The 22151-nt window shown below is 40.3% G+C and overlaps 1 protein-coding gene across 5 annotated transcripts in view; it reads left to right on the forward strand.

Moving 5' to 3' along the window:
• SEMA5A (semaphorin 5A) overlaps positions 1 to 22151 on the forward strand; it is a 659545-nt gene that overhangs the window by 209067 nt on the left and 428327 nt on the right. For all 5 annotated transcript variants that reach the window (XM_084619687.1, XM_084619686.1, XM_084619685.1 and 2 more), the window contains one exon: positions 17824 to 17923. In XM_084619687.1, the coding sequence (XP_084475813.1) occupies positions 17824 to 17923 (100 nt within the window). The remainder of the gene's footprint in view (positions 1 to 17823; positions 17924 to 22151) is intronic.

Here is a 22151-nt window from a genome sequence, read left to right on the forward strand (position 1 = left end):
GTTAGTTAAGCGCTCCCAATTACTTGAATAACCCCTTCACACTGTGTTGACCAAATCTGCCTTATGTGCTTCCTACAGCAAACACTGAATACAAGCATAAACTCATAACTTCAGATATAAAATTGACACATGCATACAAATAGGATGAATATATTCAGTAGATCATAACCTTTGCAAAGATATGTTACATGGCATATCTAGCATAAAACATATTCCAGTTATGTCATATTTACACTCATAAGCATATTTCTATAAAGCATTATGTGGTGCAACGTCACAGCGTGTACAGTGGATCTGGTGGAGGAGAGATTATGATCATGTATGACCTACAAGTAGAAAAACAGAAGGCAGTCAAAGGGGATCGTAAGTGAATAATGGGAGAAATCTTCAAAAAGCACACATCTTGTTTTATTCTCCCTCTCCTCCTTCCCTCTCCACTACTATTTTTACGTGGTTTCTTAGTGGTGTTCTGCTTGTGTGATTTTGTGGTGACTACTTGTCTGGGTCATGGGAGAGGGTAGACAGGCCTGTGGTAAAGGCATAGACTAGGAGCTGAGAAATATATATTTAATTTCTGGCTGCATACAGAAAAGGAGTACTTGTGGCACCTTAGAGACTAACCAATTTATTTGAGCATAAGCGTTCGTGAGCTACAGCTCACTTCATCGGATGCATACTGTGGAAAGTGCAGAAGATCTTTCTATACACACAAAGCATGAAAAAATGGGTGTTTACCACTACAAAAGGTTTTCTCTCCCCCCACCCCACTCTCCTGCTGGTAATAGCTTATCTAAAGTGATCACTCTCCTTACAATGTGTATGATAATCAAGTTGGGCCATTTCCAGCACAAATCCAGGTTTTCTCCCTGTGCTGGAAATGGCCCAACTTGATTATCGTACACATTGTAAGGAGAGTGATCACTTTAGATAAGCTATTACCAGCAGGAGAGTGGGGTGGGGGGAGAGAAAACCTTTTGTAGTGGTAAACACCCATTTTTTCATGCTTTGTGTGTATAAAAAGATCTTCTGCACTTTCCACTGAATGCATCCGATGAAGTGAGCTGTAGCACACGAAAGCTCATGCTCAAATAAATTGGTTAGTCTCTAAGGTGCCACGAGTACTCCTTTTCTTTTTGCGAATACAGACTAACACGGCTGTTACTCTGAAACCTGGCTGCATACAGACTTCCTATGTGTTTAGGAATATGTGACCCTGAGCAAGTCATTTTTGTCCAATAATTTTTAAACCGGGTGCCTAAGGTTAGATATCTAAATTCATATTTAGTAAAAAACAAAAATAAATAAAAGTGGCTTGATTGTCAGACATGTTGAGTTCTCACGCACTCTGGCCTTTGTGAGCCTTAATTCATTATTTCTTGTGAAGCATGTTGATATCCTCACATGAAGGTGCTATATAAGTGTAAAGTATGATAACAGCATGTACTCCACACTAGAGATGTCAAAAGTTGACTTCTTCATACCCTAGTGTGGAATATCTAATGTAATAATTGTTTACACTTCTATAACACTTTTCATCCGAGGCTATTAATATATTTCACAAAAATGAATGAGTTAAGCCTCACAGTGGCCCAAGTTGGTGAGAACTCAACATCTCTGACAATCAGGCCACTTTTATTTACTTTCACTTTTCACTAAATAAATGTGTTAGGTGGAGCCTTTTCCAAAATAAGAAATAATATTCCCTGTTGTGTACTTTGGTTGGTTTTGGCCCCTTTCCATCTCTGCTTGTCATTGTGAAATTTTAACAAAGTTAAGATGCAAACTGAGAGAGGAAAATATTGCCAAAACCCCTCATTGGTTGTAATGACTAATACCATGCTACTGCATAATTTCCCTTCACTCCAAGGCTGTAAAAACTATTTTGTCTGAAAAACTGAAATCCCTTTCATCTAAGTGGAATTTTTTTCTCTTTACTCTTACACTTTCTTGTAGCTGTATGCAAAGTACGTGTTTGGCCAGTGAAACCTAAATAATTCAAATCCCTAGTTCTGAAAAGTACAAAAATAAGTAATTGTAACATCTGTTACAGTCCTGACTGAGTCCTAAGGGCTCAGACAGTCAGGGCCTAAATTCCCTTTAATTATCGCAGTAATAGACATATGCACACATATAAGCATGCAGAAATATAGTTCTTGGATGGTGGAGCTGTGACAGGACAAAGGGAATGGAGCAGGAATATCGTCTGGTTCCTAGACTTTAAGATTTTGAAAGTACTTAATGGATCAGGCAAAGTTATTCTACAAGACTAATGTAGATACCATATATTTCTAAGGTGGTGTTCTTTTCTTGGGCAAACACTAGAAATTAGGCCTGTCAGTTAAACACAGTTAACTCGTGATTAACTCAAAAAAATTAATCACCATTGAAAAAAATAATCATGATTAATCAAAGTTGTAATTGCACTGTTAAACAATAATAGAATACCAACTGAAATTTATTAAATATTTTTGGATTTTTTCTACATTTTCAAATATATCAATTTCAGTTACAACACAGAACCCAGTTCAGTTCTCACAGTTCTCACCTATACAGTTCTCACAGTTTTCACCTGTACAGTTCTCAACTTACATGTTTATTTTTATTACAAATATTTGTACTGTAAAAATGATAAATAAAAGAAATAGTAGTTTTCAATTCACCTCATAGAAGTACTGTAGTGCAATCTCTTTATCATGAAAGTGCAATTTACAAATTTAGATTTTTTTGTTACATGACTGCATTCAGAAACAAAACAGTGTAAAACTTTAGAGCCTACAAATCTACTCAGTCCTACTTATTGTTCAGCCAATTGCTCAGACAAACAAATGTGTTTACATTTACGGGATATAGTGCTGCCCACTTCTTAGTTATGTCACCTGAAAGTGAGAACAGGTGTTCACATGGCACTTTTGTTGCAAGGTATTTACATGCCACATATGCTAAACATTAGTATGCCCCTTCATGCTTCAACCACCATTCCAGAGGATATGCTTCTTGCTGATGACGCTCATTTAAAAAACAATGTGTTAATTAAATCTGTGACTGAACTCCTCGGGGGAGAATTGTATGTCTCCTGCTCTGTGTTTTACCCACATTCTGCCATCTATTTCAAGTTATAGCAGTCTCGGATGATGACCCATTACATGTTCATTTTAAGAACATTTTCACTGCATATTTGACAAAATGCAAGGAATGTGAGATTTCTAAAGATAGCTACAGCACTCGTCAGTGGGATTGGAGGATAGTGGCCCATAGAATGTGGTGTTGGAGAGTTGTCTGGCAGCCTCCTGTTTATAATCTGACCTGTTCATGATGACTACAGCACCTCCTTTGTCAGCCCCTTTGATTATAATGTCAGAGTTGTTTCTGAGGCTGTGGATGGAGTTGAGTTCTGTACAGCTGAGGTTATGGGGCAAGTGATGCTGTTTGTTCTCAATTTCAGCCAGTGTACGTCTGTGGAAGCACTCTATGTAGAAGTCAAGTCTGTCATTTTGACCATCAGGAGGAGTCCACGCAGGATTCTTCTTTTTGTAGTGTTGGTAGGAGGGTTCCTGTAGGTCAGTGCACTGTTCGGTGCTGTGTTGAAAATATTCCTTGAGTTGGAGATGGCGAAAGTAGGCTTCCAGATCACTGCAGAACTGTATCATGTGCTGGGGGTGGTGGGGCAGAAAGAGAGTCCCCGAAATAGGACAGACTCTTCTGAAAGGCTAAGTGTGTGGTTGGATAGATTAGCAATATTGTTGGGTGAGTTAAGGGTACCACTGTTGTAGCCCCCTGTGTCATGTAGGAGTGTAGATAGTATACTGTCCTTTTTCCTCAGTAGAGAAGGAAAGCGTGTGTTGCAACTGGCTTGTTTTGTTTGTGTAAGTTCAACTTTCATGATAAAGAGATTGCACTACAGTACTTGTATTATGTGAATTGAAATACTATTTATTTTGTTTCCTTTTTAAACTGAAAATATGTGTAATAAAAAAAATAAAGTGAGCAGTGTACACTTCGTAGTCTGTGTTGTAATTGAAATCAATATATTTGAAAATGTAGAAAACATCCCAAAATATTGAAATAAATGGTATTCTATTATTAACAGCGCAATTGCACGATTGATCATGATTAATTTTTTAAATCACTTGACAGCCCTACTAGAAAACCATTTTTTGCCTATGTTAGGAAGAGAGACAATTGACAAATTTAATCCAGAGAAGTACTGAGCACTGTGGGCTGATCTTGCACTAGTGAAGTCAGTGGGAGTTTTGCAATCAGGTTCAGTGTGAGAAGAATCAAGGCACTACTGAGCTTCTGGAAACTGTTGTGAGAGTATAGAACTTTGTGTGTGTTTAGGGTGAAGACAGCGTATCTCTATGACCCTCTCTGTGGGATTTTGGCTCCATAATCCAGTGGATTACAGTTCTCTCTATAGATAGTGCATATAGATTTTTTTCATCTGTAATCAATACATTTTGCAACATATTTTTTCTTTAATGGATAATCCAAGTATAAAGCAGTAGAGAATACATTTAAAACTCTTCGTTTTATTTAACTGTTTTAGAGTATCGTGTGTGAGCTGAATGAAATTGTTAAAACAAAAAATGAGAGGACTACAGTATTTTGTATTCGGCATACCTGTCAATCTAGTGACAGATATATGCTTTTATTTTTTTTTCCAATGAGAAATTCTACGTAGTGTGTGGCATACCCAAAGCAAAAATCCAGTGTATGGTGCTCCTGTCACTTTACTAAGAAGAATGCCACATCATAACTTGCTGTAATATTAACAGCAAAAAATTGTGTTCTTCTTCAAGTGGCATCAACACATTCCAGTCCTGGGATGTGCTGACAGTGCAAATTGGACAAGTGTAACCTTTTAGTAATAGTGCCCACTGGCGCACTCTTGCACCTCCCACACCTTCACTTGTGGCCCAGAGGATGAGGCTATAAAAAGGGGGCATAATGTTCAGACCACCTCCGTTCCTTCCAACCATCATTGCTGATGGATCAAGAATCTGACTGGGTCCCTGGACCTGGATTTGTCAGAACAGATCATTCCCAGTGCTGCCTTCTTCTTACTTTAATTAGGTTTTAGTTAGTTAGTTTTTCTTTTCTTTCTTTCTTTCTTTCTTTTTTTTAAATTTTCTCATTCTTTTGACTAAGGATCGTACCCAGCTGCTGTCCTTCATTCCAATATGCTGGAACTGAAGACAAAGAAACCAGAATTCTAGAGGTGTGCCTCTTGCTCTGCCATTTTTCCTGGTTTAGATGCATGTTTGGCCTGTTAGGGGGAAGGTCATTCTCCTTCTCATTGCTCCATATACATCACCATCATGCCCTGTGCTGGAAAGGAATGTCAGAATTGCCTCCAAGCTATACTATTGTAGGAAACATTAGCAGCTGAATTTTATGACTCTGAAATGTGGGGAACAGCGCTTGTGAGACTACCCTCAACCCTGAATCCCCAGGGAGTTGAAAAGCCTGGCAGGTGCTGGCTTTCTTGATTCGAGCCAAACCTACGGTGCCTATCATTATAAGTCTATAGATCCAACTGAGCACAAATGTTTAACCTCACACGTGTTGGCCTCTGCTGAAGGAGCCCATCCTCACGAATATACTTTTGGCTCTGCACGCTGAAGGGCAAAAGTGTTCCCTCAGCATGGCAAGCTCAGAAGTCAGAGCCACAGCAATGGGTGGTATTGAGGGCCATGGCCATATTATGAATCCACATCTACCCCGGTTCCAAGACCATCAGCTCCATGCTCAAAATAAGCCTGATGAGGCACCTAATGCTTCCTTGGAATATTGGTTCCCATTAATATGGTTAATTAACCGCATTGGTTCCTTGGAGTATTGGTTCCTATTAATGCAGTTAACCTGACATGGTTGGTCAGGTTCATTGTGTTGAGCCCCTGGATCACTCTCATTTGGACTCATTCTCATGCAGCCCTGGGTACATTATCATCAGCGCTTAAAGATAAAGGAAAGAAGCTGAATGGGGTGGGGTTGGTTCCTCCTCCTCATTGCCTGGGAAAGAAAAAGAAAAAACATGACATAGCTAAAATCAATTCCCAGACTTAGAGCCCCGGGCGCACGGTGGCAGCTGGGACCATGGGCACACTGGGATGCTGGTTGTGGGTGGCAGCTGGGACGCTGGGCGGAGTTTAATTGTTAACAGAAACCGATAAAAATCAAGCTTATCGGTAAGCGGTTAAAGCAGTTAAGCTTTAACATTTCTAGTACATGAGTCCTCTCAAGAGGAGCTATAGAAAGTCAATAGGTGGTATTGGGAAGCCAGAACGTTTACTAATTTGCCTGATAAGATTGTGAAACCCAGGACTGTATCAATAGAACAGGTGCTTTTGAAGGGCATGTCATTGACAATATAGACAGAGTAGACTTGGAGAAAATGATCTTTACCATGGCGCAGTATGACTTTCAAACTCCTGAGAATCTAAAATGTTGAATGTGATTGTTTGAGGTCAAAAGTCAAATCTGAAGCTTTGTGGGTCAAATTAAAATCCTTATTTCTCATCCACTATAAATTATATTTCCAATGATATATGGCATGACTTTCAATTTCTGTTAGTCTGACAGGATGTTTAAGCATTATGTCGAGAACTGCATTTAAAATTTTCCAGAAGGGCTGCATGTAATTTGCATATATATTTACCTAAGTTTTAAAATCAAAAGTCAGTCTTCCTTGAAAGATGAACAGAAATTTCTTGTTGGCTGTTTTCAGTATATATGAAAACATGCAGTTAATCTATTTTGCTATCCCTGAGTAATTATAAGGAAAGCTGAGATATGTATATATTTTATAGAACAGGAAAATATTGTGCCCTGAAGTTATTATTAAAAAAAAAAAGTCAATCAATCAAACATCAGGCGATTCACCAACCCATTAGAGAAGTGAGAACATTTGGGCTCTTCCCTCTTTGAATCATTAGTTTCTGTGTCCTGCATCCCTTATCAAAAGTTTAGTGAATTGGAATTTGGCTCAGTCTGCCTTATTAGATTCCAGAGATTACACATTGTGTACTGCCAGTCTAGAAGTTGCAGTCTAATACTGAAGTTCATAGATCTAAGGCAGTAGTTTTCAACGTTTTTTCATTTGCAAACCCCTAAAAAAATTCGAATGGAGGTGTGGACTCCTTTGGAAATCTTAGACGTAATCTTTGGACCCCTAGGGATCTAAGGGTAATTATCTTCCTAATGATATAAGGTAGCACCTTCAACTGCTAATAGTCTAGGTGGGGTTCATGTTCAACTGTTCAAACATTCAGAGTTGGCACATTATTTTTGCTGAGCTATTTGTGACTGCAGGGATGATCATCAGTGTATGAGACATGTTCTATATATATTATATTTGATTTCTTATGTTTTATTTATATGTTGGATGTTTTTTTTTCCTTCTAATGTTAATTTTAAAAAATTGCCTGATTATACTTTCAGTGAAGGCAATGGGAGGTTTGTCATTATGTTCATAACAGTTAATACCCAGCAAGAAATCTCATTCCGTCATGTATTTCAGAGGTATTGGGTTGGTATAAATATGGGAAGAATTTGACCCCTAGTAGAAAACAAACAAACAAACAGCTAGAGGACTTCCATTATAATAGAGTTAAATAGTGACTGTGGCAGAACCAGTGACCTAAAATTCTGTGCACCAATAGATATTAAAAACTGGAGCTACCAAAACAAACATCTCTGTATAGTTTCCATTATTGTATGCAGTGTTGTTGTAGCTGTGTTGGTCCCAGGATCTTAGGTGGGTGAGATAAAATCTTTTATTGGACCAACTTCGGTTGGTGAGAGAGACAAACTTTAGAGCTTACACAGAGCTCTTCTTCAGGTCTGGGAAACAAGAAGTTAAAACTTGTGTAAGAGCTCTGAGCCAGAGAAGCAGCCCAGGCTGCTGGAGGCAGAGCAGCAGCAGTGCTGAGGCAGAGAGCAGCTGGGGCTGGAGCAGTCCAGTGCCATGTGTGGTGAGCAGATGGGGAGAGTGAGGGGGACCCTGGGCAGTGGGCCCAGCACTGGGAGACGCCTCCAGCCAAGACGCCTGACTGGCCAGACTTGGATGGGGATCGTAACCCCAATGGGGCGGGGGTGACTCTGGGAAGAAGGGTCCTGCTACCTAGAGCCTGAGGGTGTGTGGCCACCGCCAGAGCAAGTGTCCGACCTGTAGCATCCCTGCAGCACAGCCAGGGCCTTTGAAGGGGCCTGGGACTTGTGAGGAACAGACTGAACTTCCCTTACATTCCAGAGATGCTGGTTGTGATGTCCCCATGCCACAGAGTGGGGTGACATGTTTTCCTTTAACCTTTCCCATTTTTTCCTTCTTTTTAAAAATTGATTGCTGTTTAATCAATTGTATTTGCTTTGAACTGTCTGTAATGATCAGTGGGTCACGGAAGCCTCCAGTGCACAGAGAGCACCCCAGAGTGACCACGGCAAGTGAAGTCCCCAAGGAATCCTGGGCCCAGCCTTGTTGGGGTTACGAGGACTCTGGCAGACAGGAGAGTGGAAGGGGAGCCCTTGAGGTCAGGCAGGCCTCTGGGTAAAGGAAGCGAGGACTCAGATCCTTTTGTTTGCCCATTTCACCGGGATAGTGTATAAGCCAGGAAAGTTCCCCGCAATAGCGGGACCATTCCTCCGCTTATACGTAGGTTATGTTGTTTACGTTACATGGTACACAAAGATATATCTAATTTTCCTAGTTATTCAATTTTTTCCCCACAGAGATTAAAATCATACCATAAATGGGCTAATTATACCTATTGCCAACAAACAGCACATATTACCCAAAATAAAGCATAAAAAAGCTGGCATGCCTATTGGCATACCTTGCCTCAGCCCCACTGAGATGGATAGAAGAGAAATGTGCTTAAGTTGTCAGATAAAGTATAGCAGGGTTCTGAGATACAATCATCATCATTTTCTCTGTTGGAAGATATTGAAGAGTATATGCTCATATTCCCTGGCTGCACTCCAGAGAAGGTGATTTTTTTCCCAATGAGAATCAGTGACTTATGAATAGGAGTGTGTTTAATTCATTGGTGAGTAGAAATGGAAAAGAAAGAACTCAGTAGGAGGTGGGAGGAGGAGCGGAAGAGGGAAGGCAAATGTAAAGAGAAAAAATGAGTAATCCAAAGACAATAAAGTAAAATAAAACAGATTTGCAAATGTCATTTTTCTTTCTTCTTATCTCTTTTGCACACAGGTTAGTATTTGTGTTCATAAAACTGTTTTTTGGTATAGTTGTTATTTATGGAAATGTTTGTTTAATGAGGTGAAGCTTAAAATTAAGTAAAAAATCCCACTGAAATGGATACCTTAGTTTTAGAAAAATCACTCAGAAACCTAATCTCTCTGGTTCATAGTTTAGGAATATGAAATCCTAAAATGTCAGACTAGAGAGTCTGTAGGTACACCTAATTAGGACCATAAAGAAAGAGGTGCTGCAAAGATTTCCCCAAACATATATCTCTTAATATATTCTTTTGGGGCTAATGAGACTGGCACCTTGGCAGCAGGGGTGATATGTGAATGAAAAGTGGAAGATCACAGCCAATATTTCTACCTTCTCTTGTTGCCTTTGAAGAAGATACTAATTTATCATAACTGTCACAGGAATTAACTATAGAAGTTATCTTTAGGCCATTATCCAGTATTTTGAGGGTGGTATTTTACCAGTTTTAGTCTAAATTAATTTAATGTTGTTAGAAAATAACTTTTATATTCTAAAGTACATTTTAATTGTATTTGGTGAGATTAGTGAATCTATTGTACCGGTGCCACCCGGAGATTTCTGTTAATATTGCAAATTCAGTAGTTTTAAACAGTGATTGAGAAAAATAACTGCTATTTTTCTAAAGCATCGTTTGCTGAAGAAAACTGTGTTGCAAATGTATCTTGATTTAACTTTAGTAATATGGTCACTTTGCAGTTACCCCTATAGAGTGACAGATAGGACAACATAACAAGAGAAGCCATGGGATGACACATGATAGTTTTAAAATTTTACCATCCTGTGACTGAATGCACCCCTGTATTCACACTCTACTCACTCCTATAATGATCTTTGTACAAAATGTGCCTTGTGCAGTATCATTTGAAAACTAATAACTCACTGGTCAATAATATCACGGTGAAATGTATGTAGTAACATTAATAAATTTATGAAAAAATTGAGAGAGGACTTTAGCATATTTGTTTTGCTACAGGCTTTTTAGCTCTGGTAAACTTCTTGTTTTCCAATTTTAAAAAAAATCACACTTTGGTTCACTGCAAACAAGAAAGTACAGTACTTATATAGCTTTTGTGTTAAAAACCTGAACCTCATTTAAAGTGTGTACATTTATTAATATGGTGAAAAAGGAAATTGTATTTTTCTGTATTAGGAAAGAAATATAAGTCAAGTACATCACAAGTCAGGAACTCCTCAGTTCATGCCAAAAAAATGGCCCCTGCTAATGCCACTTGACTTGCACTTGTCTGCTCTGTGTCTTTCCCAAGGGGGATTGGACCCTATTTTGCTGAATGCTGCCCGAACACACAAAAAGCTCCTGCCCTGGAGAGCTAACAGTATAAGGTCCCAATCTTACACACACTTATCCATATGCTTAACTTTAAACATGCAAGTAGTACCATTGAAGTCAATTGTGGATAAATGTTTTCAGGATCAGGGCCTTAAAACACAAACAAAATGAGGGTTTGGGTATGAACAAGGTAATGACTGGCACAGTTTTGCTTGTTACATGTTTTGCTGAGTTTTGCTTTATTGCTTTAAGTTGGAGTAGAGATAGGATGAGAGAAATGGCAGGAATCCAGGAATTAGTGAAAGTAAGTGAGTAGGAAAAGGAAGGGACAGTCGTAGTTTGTTAACTGTCTCACTATGATCAGTAGGCAGTATACTTAAGTTACATAGCAGTAGACAATGTAATTGAATTACATATTTAAATATGTAACTATTCCAATATATAATTCTGTAAGTGTATTATTTTGTAAAGTGTGTTATGTAACATTGGTATGGCGACCATTAATAAAGTGAAGTTAATTATTAATTACATTGATTAGTTTTACATGGGGTTCTCATCTGAAATAAATGTATTGGTAGACGCTGACAGTACCTTATGCACCTCTGACTCTAAGGAACTAGATGCTCAAATCTTTTATCCCTCATAGAATTCAAACATCTTGTATCGCTTTAAGAAAGTTATCATGTATGTGTAGTAATGTACATTGCATAGTACCAAACCCTTGTGTATTCTTACTATTTAGATGCTAATGAGGTGCAATTCTGGACTAACTCCGTTGACTCAGCCCTAGTCTATACTGGGGGGATGGGTGGGGATCAATCTAAATTACACAACTTCAGCTATGCAAATAACGTAGCTTAAGTTGACGTACTTAGATCCACTTACCGTGGTGTCTTCACCGCGGTGAGTTGACTGCTGCTGCTCCCCTGTCGACTCTGCCTGCGCCTCTCATGGCGCTGGAGTACAGGAGTCGATGGGAGAGTGCTCAGGGGTCGACTTATCGCGTCTAGACTAGATGCGATAAATCGATCCCCTCTGGATCGATCGCTGCCCGCCAGTTCAGCGGGTAGTGAAGACATACCCTTAGTTACTCAGATGATGAATTTATTTGGGATTTCTACCGTGTAACTAAGAGCAGAATTTCACCCATAGTTTAAAGATTTTTACTGGCATATTTCAGTGGGGCTTTCGTTTGATGATCTGATATTAGTTCTCCTTTACAGAAGTGTTGTAAAAGTTATAACAGTAGCCCCTATGGGGCTGTAACTACTCCTGTGAGAGACATTGCGTGATCAGTGTTTGAAATTGTTCCCTAGAAGTTAAAACATTTGTTGTTGCAGCCTGTTCCTCTTCCCTTTTTCCCCCAGATGAAGTAATGTTGAATGATACAGGAGCAGAATAATTTTTGTTTGGGGGGAGCAGAGAAAAGCAAAGTTCAAAGGGAGCTCTCAACAGCTCTCATGCTTGCTTTGACCTTCCAGTCCATGCTTTCTCTTCCCTGCCCTGCTAAGGTAAAAAAGAAAAGGCAAACCCTATGAATGATCCCAATTGCCTGCTGTGCCTTATTTATTTACCTTCACAACACCCGTATGAGGTAAGAAAGTACTTATTTTTAGCTTAATTTTACAGCTGGGAACCAGGGCACAGAGATATTATATGTGTACTCTGCAAGTGATGGTGAGTTTGTGGCACAAATAGGAACTCATCCAGCTAGCAGGGGTAACAATAGTACAGATGTGATGGCATGGGGTAGCAACCCAAGCGTATATCAGGGCTCCCTGGGAGGCTTGTATTTGGTTGGGTAGCCTGTGCTGAAGCCCGCGGAACCATATCTACACTACTATTGTATACCTACCTGTGCTGCAATCACCCCTTCACTTGTAGTGAAGACATCCTTAGAATCTTGCCCAGGTTCATGCAGAAAGTCTGTGGCTGATCAGGGAGCTGAACTTAGGGCTCCTAAGGCCCAGGCTAGTGGCATAACCATCAGGCTAACCTTCCTCACTGCCCAGTGGAAAAAAGAAAAGGCGTACTTGTGGCACCTTAGAGACTATCAAATTTATTTGAGCATAAGCTTTCGTGAGCTACAGCTCACTTCATCGGATGTAGCTCACGAAAGCGTATGCTCAGATAAATTTGTTAGTCTCCAAGGTGCCACGAGTTCTCCTTTTCTTTTTGTGGATACAGACTAACATGGCTGCTAGTCTGAAATCTGACCAGTGTATTTCTGTTGCCAAGATGCCCTGTTGAACTGCCTCTGTATGATGCATGCTTTTGTGAGTACCACAGGGGAAGTCACTGCAACCATAATCTATTTGGTTAGTTAGGTTCAGAGAAACCTCAGGGAAAGTACAGTCAGAGTGCTGGACTTAGATTTGTTCAGGACTCAAAGACCCTGATCTTCACCAGAGGATCATTGTGTTACATTATATGTTTACCATAATTACTCAGCTTGTTGTGTTTTTATTTTGTTTGGATTCCTGTGATTGTTTAAAATTGTTTCATTTCATCTGGTGAATCTTCCAGCCACCACCATTGGCCGACACTGGGCCCAAAGACAAGGAGAGTGCTCAGAACTGTGAGATATGCTTACATGTTCTTTAAGACCACTAGGGTCATATCCTTAGGCTATCAAGACCTTAGGGACTGGCTAGCTGGGGAGTTGGAGGTGTTGATTGGTAAACTGAGGTATTTGCTGTTTGATTTTTTTTTACCTTTTCTCTCCGTTATCCCTTCCCACACAAAATATATCACTTTTAATGCCTTTCAACAGACGTTCTCACCGTTTGTATTCTGGCTGGTTCCTTGACTTCTTAGAACACCGAGATTCTATATTGTTTTTATGACATTAAAAGAACATTATTAACATTGCAAAGTCAAACGCTCAAAAGTTAGGAAATGAAAGATTTAAGGTTGTGTGTACAACCTTAATTTGTCCCCTTGTGCATATGTATTATGACACAGTCTTACATGATCACATGCTATTACATGATCACATACTATTTTTTGCAGGACTCCTGCCTGATTCAGTGCACAGGAAGGATGATGGTCACTGAATGAGCTGCTACTCAATATTTCAAGTATTCTTGTTGTAAAATGTGTGGCTCCAGGCCTTATTTACTGTACACTACTCAAACCTTGCTCTGAAGACAGAGTTACTCATTTCTCCATACGTTTTCTATGATGCTGATCACTGTCATATTTGATTAAGTCACAAACATTAATGATTTTATTTTCAGAACACCCTTGTGAGATGAGGAGGTGATATTATTTCCATTTTACAGATGGATAAGCAAGCCACAGAGAGACTGTCAAAAGTTTCCATTTACTTTGGGTGCCCAATTTGAGACACTTAAGACCTGATTTTTCAGAGCAATTCATATCATATAGCAGTTTATATGTTCAGAGCACAGCTCCCAGTGACTTCAGTTGCAGCTGTGAGAGCTCAGCAATTATGCAAACAAGTCTTAGGTTGGGTACCCAGAAAATAAGTGACACGCTTAATGACCGCCTGTGGAAAAAATTGGTTTAAGTGACTTGTCTAGCATCATGCAAGAACTCTACGGCAGAGGCAAGGATAGACTCCAGTACACCTGCATGGTTTTCAATTAGTTTAACCATGAGACCCTCAGAGACTCCTTTCTTTTCCTGCAATCTCCAGTCTTATTCACTACAGAGCTTCCAACTTCTGCAACATACGAGATGGGGTCCTGCAAACAACAGCTCATTCACTAGACAACCCTGATTAATTCCTTCAGGACCATCCATCTACTGGCTCCTCATTCCAGTCCCAGTCTCCATCCCCAAGGGCTCTTTGTTCCACTCCCAGTGTCCCTTCACAGTCGGGTGCAGTCTCCCACTTTGAGCTGCCAATCTGAGTCTCAGTCTTCCCTTCGTTGCCCAGCCAATTCCAGTATTTCCTGCCAGACTCTGAGTCTTCCCATGCTGCAGCTCCTTGTCCCAGTCCAGCTATTATCTCCTCTGCATTGCAGTCAGGTGGCTTTCTCCTACACACAGCCTGGGCAGCAGCAGCAGCAGCAGGAAAAGTGAGAACACAGAAGAAACCATATCCCTGCCCTCAGTTACTGAGTCTGGCACCAAGTTACTCGTAACAACCAGGAGCAACATCATAGAATATCAGGGTTGGAAGGGACCTCAGGAGGTCATCTAGTCCAAGCCCCTGCTCAAAGCAGGACCAATCTCCAACTATATCATCCCAGCCAGGACTTTGTCAAGCCTGATCTTGAAAACCTCTAAGGAAGGAGATTCCACCACCTCCCTAGGTAACGCATTCCAGTGCTTCACCACCCTCCTAGTGAAAAAGTTTTCCCTAACATCCAACCTAAACCTCCCCCACCGCAACTTGAGACCATTACTCCTTGTTCTGTCATCTGCTACCACTGAGAACAGTCTAGATCCATCCCCTTTGGAACCCCCTTTCAGGTAGTTGAAAGCAGCTATCAAATCCCCCCTCATTCTTCTCTTCTGCAGATTAAACAATCCCAGTTCCCTCAGCCTCTCCTCATAAGTCATAAACTCCAGCACTCTAACCATTTTTGTTGCCCTCTGCTGGACGTTTTCCAATTTTTCCACATCCTTCTTGTAGTGTGGGGCCCAAAACTGGACACAGTACTCCAGATGAGGCCTCACCAATGTTGAATAGAGGGGAATGATCACGCCCTTCAATCTGCTGGCAATGCCCCTACTTAAACAGCCCAAAATGCCATTAGCCTTCTTGGCAACAAGGGCACACTGTTGACTCATATCCAGCTTCTCATACACAGTAATCCCTAGGTTCTTTTCTGCAGAACTGCTGCCAAGCCATTCGGTCCCTAGTCTGGAGCGGTGCATGGGATTCTTCCATCCTAAGTGCAGGACTCTGCACTTGTCCTTGTTGAACCTCATTAGATTTCTTTTAGCCCAATCCTCTAATTTGTCTAGGTCCCTCCATATCCTATCTCTACCCTCCAGCGTATCTACCACTCCTCCCAGTTTAGTATCATCTGCAAACTTGCTGAGGGTGCAATCCACATCATCCTCCAGATCATTAATAAAGATATTGAACAAAACCAGCCCCAGGACCAACCCTTGGGGCACTCCGCTTGATACCGGCTGCCAACTAGACATGGGTTGATCACTACCCGTGGAGCCCGACGATCTAGCCAGCTTTCTATCCACCTTATAGTCCATTCATCCAGACCATACTTCTTTAACTTGCTGGCAAGAATACAGTGGGAGACAGTATCAAAAGCTTTGCTAAAGTCAAGGAATAACACAGCCATTTCAACATTGGAGGGAAAGTCCTGCTCAGCCCCTGGAGCCTTAGGCTGGAGCATGCTCAGTTCAGATGGATTTTATGGTGAAATTAGCTGCCAAAATCTTACAAGTCTCTGCTGATCATGTGCAACTTGTCATTTTTTTCAGAGGCTTATAAATGGCCAGATTTTCATGGGGACACCCTGATACTAGGGTCCCCCCTTCTAGCCAAATATCAAGCTGTTGCTCCAAAGCATGGGGATGCTAGAACTTCTCAAACAAAAGGTTGTATGATGGCTTTAACAACATTTTCTCCCTAATCTCATTTGCAGAAATGGCTGGACTGTTTTTGATGAAATTTTCCAAAACATACTCAGCCTGAGGCAGAAACCCGACATGGATAATGTCAACCCAAATAGTTAAAGTTGGACAATGTTATCAGCAAGTGAAAACAGAGGCTTATAATGGGAAGTGTTGGGAGCTTTAACAATAGGCTGGGCCATAATATAGTAACTACCAGTTCCACCTACAACACTAAAAAGAAAAGGAGTACTTGTGGCACCTTAGAGACTAACCAATTTATTAGAGCATGAGCTTTCGTGAGCTACAGCTCACTTCCTCTGAGGAAGTGAGCTGTAGCTCACGAAAGCTCATGCTCTAATAAATTGGTTAGTCTCTAAGGTGCCACAAGTACTCCTTTTCTTTTTGCGAATACAGACTAACACGGCTGTTACTCTGAAACCTACAACACTATAACTGTTCCCATTGTGTACATATTCTCACAGCACCTGGAGGCACCACTTTGACACCAGTGATTGATTACCCCAGATCCACCTGCCTTTAAACAGACAGCGGCACAGACCATGCAAACCTACAAACCAAGGTCCTTCATGTATATTCAGCTAGCAGTGCCTGGTGGCTACATACAAAGTATTTTTTTTTAAATGCTTCACGGAGCTCTAGATTGGAGGAAATCAGGAATTTTGTGCTGTTGCTATTTTAAAAAAAGGGTCAGTTTTACAACATTAAATGTTTATAAATAACAATTATGTGTGCCTAATGTATGTGAATACTCATGCTGTGTGCTCAAATCATCCATGTCCACATGCATATATTTAATGTGGCACCCAACTAGTCATATATGTGCAGAAATAGTTGATTTGCACCTGTACATCAACCACTAGTTAGGCATGCACAATTGCTTATCTGTGCTTCATTTCAAAAATCGGGATCTATATGTGTACAGGCAATCCTTGACTTTATGATGTTCGACTTACGACAATTGGTTTTGACTCTACAATGCTCGGTCCCGCAACGGAGTGGATTGTGGTTCTGAGTTACGAAGTTTCGACTTACGACACAATTTTCAGGAACCACTTGTGTCGCTAAGTCCGAGGACTGCCTGTAATTTGAGTGTGAATGGTGTGTTGATGTTTCTCAAATTGTGAAGTTTGCCCTTTGGTCTTCTGCCTCTGTATTTCACAGTGCTACATCATTTTTTTCTCGAAGAAAAGTTTATGTTAAAAATGACAAAAATGCAGCAGATGAATGGATGTTTCTCTCCCCTCCTCCTTTTTTTTTTTTTTTGGTGGAAACGGTAAAAAATAAAGTTCTTTTTACTTAATATGCTTAGCTCAACAGGACTTTATTGTGGTTTTTAAAGTCTTCAGCTATTTGTGGTTTACTTGTACAGGAAATAATTTTGTTCGCATTTGGTTATCCTCTAATGAATCATGGTAACTGCACTGTGTTGTTGTCTGCCTTGTTCTGTGCTTGGGGAAGAAAAGCACATCTGGCCTGTAAATCAGAACTAAACATCGATACCTCATTCAGCTGTTTATTTAGTGACTGCCCTCTATGTTATATAGGTCTATAGTGCAGATTATCTACACAGTGGTGAAAATCTCATATGGCCCCTTAAAGGATCACACTGGGAAGCCTCCACGCCCCCACAGTATCTCTGATATGTAATATTTGCTACCTGATACAGTGTAACTATGCTTCTTGCAGTAACAAGTATATTCTCTTTTTATTCTTTTAGAAATTGTCCCCTGGTTATGTGTGTTCAGAGCAGAGAATGCTGTGGACTTCTCACAATTAACATTTGACCCAGGACAAAAAGAACTTATTGCTGGAGCAAGGTGAGAAATTTATGTGCTTTTGTTGATTATTCTTGTGTGAAGTTAAGTGCTAGTGAGCCAAATTCTGCGTTCAGTTGTATCTATGCAACTCCATTTACATCAAGTCATGAAGACATACTGAACTGGATGTAACTAGAGTTTCATCTATTATAACTGACAGAAGATTTAAAGTGCTAGGTTGGTTCAGGGTGCATAAGAAGTTGCTCTGTATTCTCACTTTTAGGAGCCTTGTCCTGTAGTCATTGCAAACTCAGAACTCTTATTAATGTCAGTGAGAGATCAACACAGAACATGACCCTACAGTAGTAAGAGGTAAAGTTGCTTTAAGCCCATGTGGGAAGAGTTTAGTTCAGGATACATTTTATAGCAACTCCAAATATGGTTTTACAGCACTTTTTTTTCCCCTTCTATGATCCTATTCATGGTCCAGTCTTGCTGCCTTTTTCTTGAATGGGATATATATTAAGGCAGTAGTTTTCAAACTGTGGTCCATAGTGAAGTACTCTTGCATGCTCTGTAGAGCTTCTTCTGTTGTAGTGGTGAAACATTTGTCGGTCCGCAGACACTGATTTGTCCTAGTAGCTGTAGCACAGTAGAATTCTTTGGTTTCCCAAGACTTTAACCAACTAAACTTAACTTTTAACAAAATATTTTTGACTATATCTATTTTTTTCATTTACAAAGCACCAATCAACATAATATCTAGGTTCCCTCTAACACCAGCAGCGTGTTGCTGCTTCACATTTTTCTTTGGAAGCTCAAGAAGTAGTCCACAAAATAAAGAAGCTTGAGAACTGCATTAGGGCTCAAATTCTGCCATCATACCTGAACAATTTCCATTGGTGTCAATGGAATGGTGTGTGTGTGGTTTGTTTCCGGCAAAATTTGGCCCTGGAGCTCAAACTGATTGTAAAATAGTTTTAATGGCAGCTTTCAAAATCAGGAAAAGCCTGATGAAAAAAAGTTTTTTCAAGAGAAAAGTCTTAGCATGGTCATTTTTAAAAATCTTATTTTAAAACTGCGGAGATTTGTGTTTAAAAACAAACAAAATAAAATTTGAAGACTTTTTATTTTCTGCTTGGCAACTTTAAAATCAAGCTTCAGAATCCCTCCTTAAAATTGCCTTTGCCATGATGTCTACAAGAGTTCACAATGGTTAGGCTGCTGATGTGCTGAGATCACTGCTGGTGATGCAAACTGATATTGTTTCATTTATTTCTTGTTCTCCCTCATCGACCTGTCTGTCTCTCAACCTGTTGTTTCTTGTGTTAGATTGTAAAAGGTCTTTGGAGCAGGGACTGCCTTTTTGTTCTGTGTTTGTACCAAGCCTAATACTGTTGGGTCCTGGCCCATGACTGGGGCTCCTAGGTGCTTCTGCAATACAAATAAATAAATAATAATACAATAATAAGAAGTTGTATTATGTATCTGAGGGTAGAATGAAGACTGTTGTTAAACTAAATCAAGTTCTTAGTAGTTTGAACAGTTTCCAATTTTTTTAATTTTTTTTTCAAATAATGATCACTTTTATTTCTAGAAAGACAAGGCAGGTGAGGTAATATGTTTTATTTTGCCAACTACTCTTGGTGGGAGGGACTAGCTTTCAAACTACACTGAGCTCTTCTTCAAGTCTGGGGAAGGTAACCAGGATGTCTAAGCTAAATACAAGTTGGGATAGATTGTTAATCATAAAGGGTTCACATTTGCTGTAGGAGACCACTTAAAATAAAGTGGACAAATAAGGGTTATCAGGCAGTGGAGTGTGTTACAAATTTGTAATGACCCATACAACCAGTCTGTCTCTTAAGTCCATGGTTTTTAGTGTCTAGCAGAATTATGAATTTAAGTTCCCATGCTTGTCTTTGAAGGTATTGTTCAGGCTTCCTTTGAGGATGAGGACTGAGAGGTCAGCCTTCAAAACAAACAGGCACACACAGCTGCAGCCAATCAACCGCCTTGCCCCTGTGTTTGCAACTAGTCACAGGGAAACCCCTCTGTCCACACACCTTACCGTCTGATTACGGATCCTGTCATAGAGTCCAAGGGTTTCCTTGACTTTCCAGGACCTCCGTGACTTCTTCTGGGGCGGGGCTGGAGCAGCCGCTGGGATTGGGTCAGCCTCCCTGGGGCTGAAGCAGTGGCAGTCCACTTCTGTCACAGGAGCAGTGGTGTGGTTGGAGCAGCTGCAAGCCCCCAGCAGCAGTCTAAATATTGCCTCCCTCCCCGAAGGTATTTTAAGTTAAAAGTCAGGGACACGTCATAGGCTTCCAGGAATTTTTATTTATTGCCCAAAACTGACTTTTACTAACAATACCTGTGACAAAATCTTAACTTTATTTCTGATCAGTCTGGCGAATTGCCTTGGGTGGCAGCTTCCTATTGTTTCAGCTATTACTGCACAAAGGGGCATTTAATTGTTACTTCCATTCAGCCTGAAAGAAAGATGCTTAGCACGCCTATCAGCTTCAATGAGCTGTACAATATCTGTAGATCAAAGGCTGACTTAATGGCAGCCATTAACACTTTCCAGCAGACCAGCACCCCCACGCTCTGATCTGCCCATCATCCTGATGGAGTTTAAAATGTTGGCACCTTGAATGAAATATCCCAGACAGAAAGAAAATAAATTAACTTTTTTAAAAAATACAAGCTTAACAATTTACGTATTTACTTCGTGTTTTGCTGTGAGGGCATTTTTACAGCAACCCAAATCAATTTGGCTCTGACCTAATCCTCCTTGGAGTTTTCCTTTCTCTCCTTTATCTCTTTTCAGCCAAATCAGGAGGGACTACCTCCAACAGCAGTGGTTCTCAAACTTTTGTACTGGTGACCCCTTTCGCACACAGTGAGCCTCTGAGTGTGACCGCCTCTTATAAATTAAAAACACTTTTTTATATTTAATACTATTATAAATGCTGGAGATGAAGCAGGGTTTGGGATGGAGGCTGACAGCTCATGACGCCCCATGTAATAACCTCACGACCCTCTGAAGGGTCACGACCCTCAGTTTGAGAACCCGTGTACAACAGGCTCCTGATGAGTGTCTGTTGTTTCTACGGAGGTGTTAGCTGAGACAGAATTCTAAATGGGAATTTATGATTGTCTCAACTCTTTTAAGTGACATATCTGAGGAACTGTCCCAGATTGAGGTATCAATAGAGAAGGTTTTGGACAAATTGATGAATTAAAGAGTAATAAGTCACTCGGAGTGGATAGTATTCACCCAAGAGTTCTGAAGGAACTCAGATATAAAATTGCAGCTGTACTTCCTGTGGTATGTAACCTATTTTTTCAAATCAGTCTCTGTACCAGATGACGGGAGGGTAGCTACTGTAACACTGATTTTTAAAAAAAGGCACCAGAGGTGATCCTAGCAGTTACAGGTTGGTAAGCCTAATGTCAGTGACAGGCAAATTGGTTGAAATTATAGTAAAAAACAGAATGATCAGACATAAGAATAAACACGATTTGTTGGGAAAGAGTTTTTGTAAAGGCTTTTGTAAAGAGAAATCATGCCTCAACAATCTATTAGAATTCTTTAAGTGTGTCAACAAGCATGAGGACATGGGGGGATCCAGCTTGAGGTAGTGTACTTGGACTTTCAGAAAGCCTTTGACAAGGTCTCACACCAAAAGCTCACAAGAAGTCATGGGATAAGAGGGAAGGTCCTCTCATGGAACAGTAATTGATTAAAAGATAGGAAACAAAGGGTAGGAATAAATGGTCGGTTTTCACAATGGAGAGAGGTAAATACTGGCCACCTCATCCTCCCTAGCCAGGATGTGTACTGGGATCTGTTCATATGCATAAATGATCTGGAAAAGGGAGTGAGGAGGCAAAATTTACAGATGGTACAAAATTACTCAACATAGTTAAGTCCAAAACTGACTGTGAAGTTACAAAGGTCTCTCACAGAACTAGGTGACTGGGCAGCAAAATGGCAGATGAAATTCAATATTGGTAAATACAAAGTAAGGACATTGGAAAACATAATCCTAACTATACATACAAAATGATGAGGTCTAAATTAGCTGTTACCACTCAGGAACGACATCTTGGAGTCATCATGGACACCTCTCAGAAAACATCCCCATAACGTGTACCAGCAGTCAAAAGAGCTAACAGAATATTAGGAACCATTAGGAAAGGGATATAATAAAACAGAAAATACTGTAATGCCAATATATAAATCCATAGTACACCCACACCTTGAATACTGCGTACAGTT

This window comes from Lepidochelys olivacea (assembly GCF_965140295.1).
Source record: "Lepidochelys olivacea isolate rLepOli2 genome assembly, chromosome: 2".
NCBI classification, from domain to species: domain Eukaryota; kingdom Metazoa; phylum Chordata; order Testudines; family Cheloniidae; genus Lepidochelys; species Lepidochelys olivacea.